The sequence below is a fragment of the Coregonus clupeaformis genome, unplaced genomic scaffold (assembly GCF_020615455.1).
Source record: "Coregonus clupeaformis isolate EN_2021a unplaced genomic scaffold, ASM2061545v1 scaf0168, whole genome shotgun sequence".
In the NCBI taxonomy this organism is placed as follows: domain Eukaryota; kingdom Metazoa; phylum Chordata; class Actinopteri; order Salmoniformes; family Salmonidae; genus Coregonus; species Coregonus clupeaformis.
Window position 1 is genome coordinate 401,622 of NW_025533623.1, and position 12,272 is coordinate 413,893.

The 12,272-nt window shown below is 45.3% G+C and overlaps 1 protein-coding gene across 2 annotated transcripts in view; it reads left to right on the forward strand.

Moving 5' to 3' along the window:
- The first annotated feature begins 5,886 nt into the window (after positions 1 to 5,886).
- LOC121556906 (TSC22 domain family protein 4) overlaps positions 5,887 to 12,272 on the forward strand; it is a 42,951-nt gene continuing 36,565 nt past the window's right edge. Inside the window, exon 1 of one of the 2 annotated variants that reach the window (XM_041870788.1) lies at positions 5,887 to 6,415. In XM_041870788.1, coding sequence (XP_041726722.1) covers positions 6,224 to 6,415 — 192 coding nt within the window. In that variant the 5' untranslated portion in view covers positions 5,887 to 6,223. Of the gene's footprint in view, positions 6,579 to 12,272 lie in introns of both variants that reach the window. The other variant, XM_041870789.1, reaches the window with a different exon arrangement.

The following is a 12,272-nucleotide window of genomic DNA, read 5'->3' on the forward strand; positions in this document are numbered from 1 at the left end:
GGCCAATACAGCAGTAGGTCTATAACTCAGAGATAGCCTATAGGCCAATACAGCAGTAGGTCTATAACTCAGAGATAGCCTATAGGCCAATACAGCAGTAGGTCTATAACTCAGAGATAGCCTATAGGCCAATACAGCAGTAGGTCTATAACTCAGAGATAGCCTATAGGCCAATACAGCAGTAGGTCTATAACTCAGAGATAGCCTATAGGCCAATACAGCAGTAGGTCTATAACTCGAGAGATAGCCTATAGGCCAATACAGCAGTAGGTCTATAACTCAGAGATAGCCTATAGGCCAATACAGCAGTAGGTCTATAACTCAGAGATAGCCTATAGGCCAATACAGCAGTAGGTCTATAACTCAGAGATAGCCTATAGGCCAATACAGCAGTAGGTCTATAACTCAGAGATAGCCTATAGGCCAATACAGCAGTAGGTCTATAACTCAGAGATAGCCTATAGGCCAATACAGCAGTAGGTCTATAACTCAGAGATAGCCTATAGGCCAATACAGCAGTAGGTCTATAACTCAGAGATAGCCTATAGGCCAATACAGCAGTAGGTCTATAACTCAGAGATAGCCTATAGGCCAATACAGCAGTAGGTCTATAACTCAGAGATAGCCTATAGGCCAATACAGCAGTAGGTCTATAACTCAGAGATAGCCTATAGGCCAATACAGCAGTAGGTCTATAACTCAGAGATAGCCTATAGGCCAATACAGCAGTAGGTCTATAACTCAGAGATAGCCTATAGGCCAATACAGCAGTAGGTCTATAACTCAGATAGCCTATAGGCCAATACAGCAGTAGGTCTATAACTCAGATAGCCTATAGGCCAATACAGCAGTAGGTCTATAACTCAGAGATAGCCTATAGGCCAATACAGCAGTAGGTCTATAACTCAGAGATAGCCTATAGGCCAATACAGCAGTAGGTCTATAACTCAGAGATAGCCTATAGGCCAATACAGCAGTAGGTCTATAACTCAGAGATAGCCTATAGGCCAATACAGCAGTAGGTCTATAACTCAGAGATAGCCTATAGGCCAATACAGCAGTAGGTCTATAACTCAGAGATAGCCTATAGGCCAATACAGCAGTAGGTCTATAACTCAGAGATAGCCTATAGGCCAATACAGCAGTAGGTCTATAACTCAGAGATAGCCTATAGGCCAATACAGCAGTAGGTCTATAACTCAGAGATAGCCTATAGGCCAATACAGCAGTAGGTCTATAACTCAGAGATAGCCTATAGGCCAATACAGCAGTAGGTCTATAACTCAGAGATAGCCTATAGGCCAATACAGCAGTAGGTCTATAACTCAGAGATAGCCTATAGGCCAATACAGCAGTAGGTCTATAACTCAGAGATAGCCTATAGGCCAATACAGCAGTAGGTCTATAACTCAGATAGCCTATAGGCCAATACAGCAGTAGGTCTATAACTCAGAGATAGCCTATAGGCCAATACAGCAGTAGGTCTATAACTCAGAGATAGCCTATAGGCCAATACAGCAGTAGGTCTATAACTCAGAGATAGCCTATAGGCCAATACAGCAGTAGGTCTATAACTCAGAGATAGCCTATAGGCCAATACATCAGTAGGTCTATAACTCGAGATAGCCTATAGGCCAATACAGCAGTAGGTCTATAACTCAGAGATAGCCTATAGGCCAATACAGCAGTAGGTCTATAACTCAGAGATAGCCTATAGGCCAATACAGCAGTAGGTCTATAACTCAGAGATAGCCTATAGGCCAATACAGCAGTAGGTCTATAACTCAGAGATAGCCTATAGGCCAATACAGCAGTAGGTCTATAACTCAGATAGCCTACAGGCCAATACAGCAGTAGGTCTATAACTCAGATAGCCTATAGGACAATACAGCAGGTAGGTCTATAACTCAGAGATAGCCTATAGGCCAATACAGCAGTAGGTCTATAACTCAGAGATAGCCTATAGGCCAATACAGCAGTAGGTCTATAACACAGAGATAGCCTATAGGCCAATACAGCAGTAGGTCTATAACTCAGAGATAGCCTATAGGCCAATACAGCAGTAGGTCTATAACTCAGAGATAGCCTATAGGCCAATACAGCAGTAGGTCTATAACTCAGAGATAGCCTATAGGCCAATACAGCAGTAGGTCTATAACTCAGAGATAGCCTATAGGCCAATACAGCAGTAGGTCTATAACTCAGAGATAGCCTATAGGCCAATACAGCAGTAGGTCTATAACTCAGATAGCCTATAGGCCAATACAGCAGTAGGTCTATAACTCAGATAGCCTATAGGCCAATACAGCAGTAGGTCTATAACTCAGAGATAGCCTATAGGCCAATACAGCAGTAGGTCTATAACTCAGAGATAGCCTATAGGCCAATACAGCAGTAGGTCTATAACTCAGAGATAGCCTATAGGCCAATACAGCAGTAGGTCTATAACTCAGAGATAGCCTATAGGCCAATACAGCAGTAGGTCTATAACTCAGAGATAGCCTATAGGCCAATACAGCAGTAGGTCTATAACTCAGAGATAGCCTATAGGCCAATACAGCAGTAGGTCTATAACTCAGAGATAGCCTATAGGCCAACACAGCAGTAGGTCTATAACTCAGAGATAGCCTATAGGCCAATACAGCAGTAGGTCTATAACTCAGATAGCCTATAGGCCAATACAGCAGTAGGTCTATAACTCAGAGATAGCCTGTAGGCCAATACAGCAGTAGGTCTATAACTCAGATAGCCTATAGGCCAATACAGCAGTAGGTCTATAACTCAGATAGCCTATAGGCCAATACAGCAGTAGGTCTATAACTCAGAGATAGCCTATAGGCCAATACAGCAGTAGGTCTATAACTCAGAGATAGCCTATAGGCCAATACAGCAGTAGGTCTATAACTCAGAGATAGCCTATAGGCCAACACAGCAGTAGGTCTATAACTCAGAGATAGCCTATAGGCCAACACAGCAGTAGGTCTATAACTCAGAGATAGCCTATAGGCCAATACAGCAGTAGGTCTATAACTCAGAGATAGCCTATAGGCCAATACAGCAGTAGGTCTATAACTCAGATAGCCTATAGGCCAATACAGCAGTAGGTCTATAACTCAGAGATAGCCTATAGGCCAATACAGCAGTAGGTCTATAACTCAGAGATAGCATATAGGCCAATACAGCAGTAGGTCTATAACTCAGAGATAGCCTATAGGCCAATACAGCAGTAGGTCTATAACTCAGAGATAGCCTATAGGCCAATACAGCAGTAGGTCTATAACTCAGAGATAGCCTATAGGCCAACACAGCAGTAGGTCTATAACTCAGAGATAGCCTATAGGCCAATACAGCAGTAGGTCTATAACTCAGAGATAGCCTATAGGCCAACACAGCAGTAGGTCTATAACTCAGAGATAGCCTATAGGCCAATACAGCAGTAGGTCTATAACTCAGAGATAGCCTATAGGCCAACACAGCAGTAGGTCTATAACTCAGATAGCCTATAGGCCAATACAGCAGTAGGTCTATAACTCAGAGATAGCCTATAGGCCAACACAGCAGTAGGTCTATAACTCAGAGATAGCCTATAGGCCAATACAGCAGTAGGTCTATAACTCAGAGATAGCCTATAGGCCAATACAGCAGTAGGTCTATAACTCAGATAGCCTATAGGCCAATACAGCAGTAGGTCTATAACTCAGAGATAGCCTATAGGCCAATACAGCAGTAGGTCTATAACTCAGAGATAGCCTATAGGCCAATACAGCAGTAGGTCTATAACTCAGAGATAGCCTATAGGCCAACACAGCAGTAGGTCTATAACTCAGATAGCCTATAGGCCAATACAGCAGTAGGTCTATAACTATCCTGATGAAACTCAGGGCTATATAAATATCCTGATGAAACTCAGGCCTATATAAATATCCTGATGAAACTCAGGCCTATATAAATATCCTGATGAAACTCAGGCCTATATAAATATCCTGATGAAACTCAGGCCTATATAAATATCCTGATGAAACTCAGGCCTATATAAATATCCTGATGAAACTCAGGCCTATATAAATATCCTGATGAAACTCAGGCCTATATAAATATCCTGATGAAACTCAGGCCTATATAAATATCCTGATGAAACTCAGGCCTATATAAATATCCTGATGAAACTCAGGCCTATATAAATATCCTGATGAAACTCAGGCCTATATAAATATCCTGATGAAACTCAGGCCTATATAAATATCCTGATGAAACTCAGGCCTATATAAATATCCTGATGAAACTCAGGCCTATATAAATATCCTGATGAAACTCAGGCCTATATAAATATCCTGATGAAACTCAGGGCTACCCAGACTATTTGCATTGACTCGGTACCGGTACGCTGCTGTTACTCTGTTAATTATTTATGTATAGTCACTTTAACTCTACCCACATGTACATATTACCTCAACTACCTCAACTAGCCGGTGCCCCCGCACATTGACTCTGCAACGGTACCCCCCTGTATATATAGCCTCCCTACTGTTATTTTATTTTACTTCTGCTCTTTTTTTCTCAACACTTTTTTGTTGTTGTTTTATTTTACTTTTTTTTATAAAAATAAATAAATAAACTGTTGGTTAAGGGTTTGTCAGTAAGCATTTCACTGTAATGTCTACACCTGTTGTATTCGGCGCATGTGGCCAATAACATTTGATTTGATTTGAAGAAGCTGAAACCAGCGATCTGTATATAATACGCTCATGTCTCCGCCCTAACAATGGGAGTCTTTGTCCCTAAGGCGGGAAGGCAGGCAACACGCTTAGGTCTGCATATTATTCCAATAGAAACACATTGGGTTTATTCTGGACAGATTTAGGAGATAGTGAGCGCTCTCGCTTCGCCTCTTCCTCTCTGCTGAAACTATATCACCGGAGAAAGCATCCGCACGAGCAAAACAGCGCCCCTCTATATGTAGCCCATGTATGTGATGCTGTCTGGCCAGAAATAGTATGACATGCCATACTCTGGTCCAGACAGCATCAGATACATGGTCTACTCCTACTGAGACAGAGGGGGCGCTGTTTCACTCGCTCGGATGCTTTAACTGAGACTGATGTATATTTTTGTCGGCGCGCGTCTCCGTCAAATAAATGACCAATATTTCAATATTTTATTTGGAAGGGCAAGGAGGTACGGTCAACACGTCATCAAAAAACATGACAGACATTGGATGAATATAAAAAATGTATATCTTCAGCCTCAGTGACAATAGTTTGAATAATTCAATGGATGTTTTGTGCACAAAGGTGATGACTAAAGTGTCTTATTAGGAATATTCAAATCTGACTTATCTAAGTGGCCATGTATGGAAATGTATTTCCGGGCCGGGCGTCAGTTAAACTGTAGTAGCAGTCGAGTGGCGCAGTGGTCTAAGGCACTGCATCGCAGTGCTAGCTGTGCCACTAGAGATCCTGGTTCGAATCCAGGCTCTGTCGTAGCCGGCCGCGACCGGGAGACCCATGGGGCGGTGCGCAATTGGCCCAGTGTCGTCCAGGGTGGGGGAGGGAATGGCCGGCAGGGATGTAGCTCAGTTGATAGAGCATGGCGTTTGCAACGCCAGGGTTGTGGGTTTGATTCCCACAGGGGGTATGGAAAAAAATAATGTATGCACTAACTGTAAGTCGCTCTGGATAAGAGCGTCTGCTAAATGACTAAAATGTAAATGTAAAATGAACCCTTGCCCCTGGCTGCTAACACCTGTAAGGCTGTAGTAATCTGATCTGGCCAGCAGGGGGCCTGTAAGGCTGTAGTAATCTGATCTGGCCAGCAGGGGGCCTGTATGGCTGTAGTAATCTGATCTGGCCAGCAGGGGGCACCATAAACACGAGGCTCCACGGGGGCGTAACTTCCGGGTTTATAAAAGTTGTCAACAGTTTGCTAAATAGAAAAACATGTAGCTAGATACTGAGACCACAACCGGTTCTTTTATAGCTGAATCAGAAAGCTACCCTTATTTTTCCTGCAGCGAAAGAGAGACAGGGGAGGGAGGGAAGGACTGAAGACAGACGCCGCCGCCGCGGAAAGCAGAAGTAGCTAGTTACAGTAGTTAACTAGCTAGCTAGAATGTTTAGCTAGCTAGCTAACTTGTATTGTGAAAAGTATCAAAGGGCTGGTGTGTGTGATAACTCCAGCCTGCTGTCCCTCTACTGATGCTGGTCTCTGTCTCGGCCGGGGCTCCATGGAAGAGCTGCTAGCACAGTGCGGAACAAGGAACGGGACTGCAGCCGATTCTCCTCACCCCTGCCCGGCCAAGCCCTCTGCCGGGTACGGTCCCTACTCATCTCTCCGGTCCAACGGGATATTATTACTGTGGGGTGAGCCTGGAAACGGGAGCTACGGCCGACAGAGCGAGCCTGCGATGGGGCCAGAAGTACTTTTCCAACTTTTTCTACAACTTTTATAGAAGTCTTATTATTAAGTTGAGATTTATTTAGCCCTACGTCGAACTGGTTAAGGTTCTGCAGTGTGTTTGTCCAGCTGTGATGAGATGAAACATCTCTAGATGCTCCACAGACCCTGGAACCCTGAACAAGGTGCGTCATCTTTGGCCTGAAACAAACTGAAACAAATAATGTTAAAGTAAGTTGGGCAAGAGAGAGAAGGAGAGAGAGAGATTTCATTGAAGTTGACAGAGGGAGAGAAGGAGAGAGAGATTTAATTGAAATTGAGAGAGAGAGGAGGGACATGCGGAATGGCACAATGTTGTGCAACTGCAGCCTGCAATGTGGACATTCCTCTATCTGCAGGAATGAGCATCCCAGTGGTTCCTGCATGGCTCCCCCCTTTAGGGTTAGCAGTAGGTTAGTACTACGCTACACTGGTCTAACAGGAATACTCAGGGTTATATCTGTCCTATGAAGACCCTAGCCCTCTGAAGGCTACTGTAGATTACTGCTAACCCTACTGTATATCATTGTCCTCTATGAAGACCAGTGTTGTGAAGTAATACTGTAATATCTATATTAGGGTTGGGCGATATTTGGGGAAAACTCTTCTACGATATGCTACTCCAAATATCGTGATATCCGACATAATCCTTTTGCGCCTTTAATGACTAGAGCATTCCGAACTGCAATGTTGCACTTATTTACAATATTATAGTCTCATTATTGAATGAGAATCTTATAATGGCAAAAAAATAAGCCTTAAGTTAATTAATTTAGACTTCATTTTCAAGATATTGATACAGCCTAACTGATAAAACAGTTTTTATTTGTGAAGTTCAAAATTGTATCTTGATGTGCAAGACTCTCTATATATACAAAAGTATGTGGACACCCCTTCAAATTAGTGGATTCGGCTAATTCCGCCACACCCATTTCTGACAGGTGTATAAAATCGAACACACAGCCATGCAATCCCCATAGATAAACGTTGGCAGTAGAATGGCCTTACGGAAGAGCTGTGACTTTCAACGTGGCACCATCATAGGATGCCACCTTTCCAACAAGTAAGTTTGTCAAATTTCTGCCCTACTAGAGATGCCCTGGTCAACTGCAAGTGCTGTTATTGTGGAAATGTCTAGGAGCAACAACGGTTCAGCCGTGAAGTGGTATGCCACACAAGAACACCGAACGGGACCGGCGAGTGCTGAAGCGCGTAGCGGTAATAAATGGTCTGTCCTTGGATGCAACACTCACTACCGAGTTCCAAACTGCCTCTGGAAGCACCGTCAGCGCAACACTCACTACCGAGTTCCAAACTGCCTCTGGAAGCACCGTCAGCGCAACACTCACTACCGAGTTCCAAACTGCCTCTGGAAGCACCGTCAGCGCAACACTCACTACCGAGTTCCAAACTGCCTCTGGAAGCACCGTCAGCACAACACTCACTACCGAGTTCCAAACTGCCTCTGGAAGCACCGTCAGCGCAACACTCACTACCGAGTTCCCAACTGCCTCTGGAAGCACCGTCAGCGCAACACTCACTACCGAGTTCCCAACTGCCTCTGGAAGCACCGTCAGCGCAACACTCACTACCGAGTTCCCAACTGCCTCTGGAAGCACCGTCAGCACAACACTCACTACCGAGTTCCAAACTGCCTCTGGAAGCACCGTCAGCACAACACTCACTACCGAGTTCCAAACTGCCTCTGGAAGCAACGTCAGCACAACACTCACTACCGAGTTCCAAACTGCCTCTGGAAGCACCGTCAGCACAACACTCACTACCGAGTTCCAAACTGCCCCTGGAAGCACCGTCAGCGCAACACTCACTACCGAGTTCCAAACTGCCTCTGGAAGCAACGTCAGCACAACACTCACTACCGAGTTCCAAACTGCCTCTGGAAGCACCGTCAGCACAACACTCACTACCGAGTTCCAAACTGCCTCTGGAAGCACCGTCAGCACAATAACTGTTCATCGGTAGCTTCATGAAATGGGTTTCCATGGCCGAGCAGCCGCACACAAGCCTAAGATCATAATGTGCAATGCCAAGCATCGGCTAGAGTGGTTTAAAGCTCGCCGCCATTGGACTCTGGAGCAGTGGAAACGCGTTCCCTGGAGTGATGAATCCCGCTTCACCATCTGGCAGACCGATGGACAAATCTGGGTTTGGTGGATGCCAGGAGAACGCTACCTGCCCAAATGCATAGTGCCGACTGTAAAGTTTGGTGGAGGAATAATAATGGTCTGGGGCTGTTTTTCATGGTTCATGCTAGGCCCCTTAGTTCCAGTGAAGGGAAATCTTAATGCTACAGCATACAATGACATTCTAGATGATTCTGTGCTTCCAACTTTGTGGAAACAATTTTGGGGAAGGCCCTTTCCTGTTTCAGCATGACAATGCCCCCGTGAACAAAGCGAGGTCCATACAGAAATGGTTTGTTGAGATCGGTGTGGAAGAACTTGACTGGCCTGCTCAGAGCCCTGATCTCAACCCCATCGAACACCTTTGGGATGAATTCGGACGCCGACTGCGAGCCAGGCCTAATCGCCCAACATCAGTGCCCAACTTCACTAATGCTCTTGTGGCTGAATGGAAGCAAGTCCCCGTAGCAATGTTCCAACATCTAGTGGAAAGCCTTCCTAGAAGAGTGGAGGCTGTTATAGCATCAAAGGGGGGGACATTAATGCCCATGATTTTGGAATGAGATGTTTGACGTGCAGGTTTCCATCTCCAATGTTTCATACACACACAAAGCTTATTTCTCTCAAATGTTGTGCACAAATTTGTTTTCATCCCTGTAAGTGACCATTTCTCATTTGCCAACATAATCCATCCACCTGACAAGTGGAAGCTGATTAAACAGCATGATCATTACACAGGTGCACCTTGTGCTGTGGACAATAAAAGGTCACTCTGAAATGTACAGTTTTGTCACACAGCACAATGCCACAGATGTCTCACGTTTGGCATGCTGACTGCAGGAATGTCCACCTGAGCTGTTACCAGAGAATTTAATGTTCATTTCTTTACCATAAGCCGCCTCCGTCGTTTTAGAGAATTTGTCAGTACGTCCAACCGGTCTCACAATCACAGACCACGTGTATGTGAGCGGTTTGCTGATCATGTTTCAGCATGATAATGGATGGCCCCATGTCACAAGGATCTGTCCACAATTCCTGAATGCTGAAAATGTCCCAGTTCTTTCATGGCCTGCATACTCACCAGACATGTCACCCATTGAGCATGTTTGGGATGCTCTGGATCGACGTGTATGACCGCATGCTCCAATTCCGGCCAATATCCAGCAACTTCGCACAGCCATTGAAGAGGAGGGGGACAACATTCCACAGGCCACAAACAGCCTGATCAACTCTATGTGAAGGAGACGTCACGCTGCATGAGGCAAACTGTAGCATTAACAACTGTTCTAGTGATGATACACAAACTGTAGCGTTAACAACTGTTCTAGTTATGAAATAGAGTTAACACATTGCCGATACGAACTGTCAGACAGACAGACAGACAGACAGACAGACAGACAGAGAAACGGATGTCTTATAACCACACTTACTTCCTCACCACCAGCATTTCTTCCTTAGTTCCTTCCTGTCTTTGTGGATGCCAGTGTATAATCCATTAACCCTGTGGTAGCAGGGTAAGTGGTGTTCCTGCCTTACTAGATGTGCAGGCGTTGCATTGGAACAACCAATGGTTTCGTGCCACATCATCGACTGCTCAGTCGGTCATCAGATTGTTGTACCATATGATGTGGTTATCTGACATGTTAAACACCTATCCAGGTATCAGATTGTTGTACCATATGATGTGGTTATCTGAAATGTTAAACACCTATCCAGGTATCAGATTGTTGTACCATATGATGTGGTTATCTGACATGTTAAACACCTATCCAGGTATCAGATTGTTGTACCATATGATGTGGTTATCTGAAATGTTAAACACCTATCCAGCTGTTGAGAAATCTGTCATGTGTCTAATGTTGTCCTGCAGGAATACCACCTGTTTCTTCTTAATCATAATTATGTAGTAATGTTGGCGGTAAACTGTCACAACTAGGCTGGTTTAGATCTGTTAGCACTAGGCTGGTTTAGATCTGTCAGCACTAGGCTGGTTTAGATCTGTCAGCACTAGGCTGGTTTAGATCTGTCAGCACTAGGCTGGTTTAGATCTGTCAGCACTAGGCTGGTTTAGATCTGTCAGCACTAGGCTGGTTTAGATCTGTCAGCACTAGGCTGGTTTACATCTGTCAGCACTAGGCTGGTTTAGATCTGTCAGCACTAGGCTGCACAATCTGTATTCACACACACACTTCAGGGCTCGAAATGAAGGGGACGATAAAAAAATATCACTTTCACTCTAGTGGTAGCATGAGACGGAGTCTACAACCCACACAAGTGGCTCAGGTAGTGCAGCTCATCCAGGATGGCACATCAATGCGAGCTGTGGCAAGAAGGTTTGCTGTGTCTGTCAGCGTAGTGTCCAGAGCATGGAGGCGCTACCAGGAGACAGGCCAGTACATCAGGAGACGTGGAGGAGACCGTAGGAGGGCAACAACCCAGCAGCAGGACCGCTACCTCCGCCTTTGTGCAAGGAGGAGCAGGAGGAGCACTGCCAGAGCCCTGCAAAATGACCTCCAGCAGGCCACAAATGTGCATGTGTCTGCTCAAACGGTCAGAAACAGACTCCATGAGGGTGGTATGAGGGCCCAACGTCCACAGGTGGGGGTTGTGCTTACAGCCCAACACCGTGCAGGACGTTTGGCATTTGCCAGAGAACACCAAGATTGGCAAATTCGCCACTGGCGCCCTGTGCTCTTCACTGATGAAAGCAGGTTCACACTGAGCATGTGACAGAGTCTGGAGACACCGTGGAGAACGTTCTGCTGCCTGCAACATCCTCCAGCATGAACGGTTTGGCGGTGGGTCAGTCATGGTGTGGGGTGGCATTTCTTTGGGGGGCCGCACAGCCCTCCATGTGCTCGCCAGAGGTAGCCTGACTGCCATTAGGTACCGAGATGAGATCCTCAGACCCCTTGTGAGACCATATGCTGGTGCGGTTGGCCCTGGGTTCCTCCTAATGCAAGACAATGCTAGACCTCATGTGGCTGGAGTGTGTCAGCAGTTCCTGCAAGAGGAAGGCATTGATGCTATGGACTGGCCCGCCCGTTCCCCAGACCTGAATCCAATTGAGCACATCTGGGACATCATGTCTCGCTCCATCCACCAACGCCACGTTGCACCACAGACTGTCCAGGAGTTGGCGGATGCTTTAGTCCAGGTCTGGGATGAGATCCCTCAGGAGACCATCCGCCACCTCATCAGGAGCATGCCCAGGCGTTGTAGGGAGGTCATACAGGCACGTGGAGGCCACACACACTACTGAGCCTCATTTTGACTTGTTTTAAGGACATTACATCAAAGTTGGATCAGCCTGTAGTGTGGTTTTCCACTTTAATTTTGAGGGTGACTCCAAATCCAGACCTCCATGGGTTGATAAATTTGATTTCCATTGATCATTTTTGTGTGATTTTGTTGTCAGCACATTCAACTATGTAAAGAAAAAAGTATTTAATAAGATTATTTCATTCATTCAGATCTAGGATGTGTTACTTTAGTGTTCCCTTTATTCTTTTGAGCAGTGTATAAAATACAACAGTGGTTTCATACTAAAATGTTTAAACATAAAGACGAGGCTGATGAAACTGATCACAGCATTTAGCTTCAAAGTTGATAAACTATGAATAATTCCCAGAAGCAGAGCAATATGTTCACTCATCTCGGCCATATTCATGAATGTTACAAAATGCGGGAGAACAC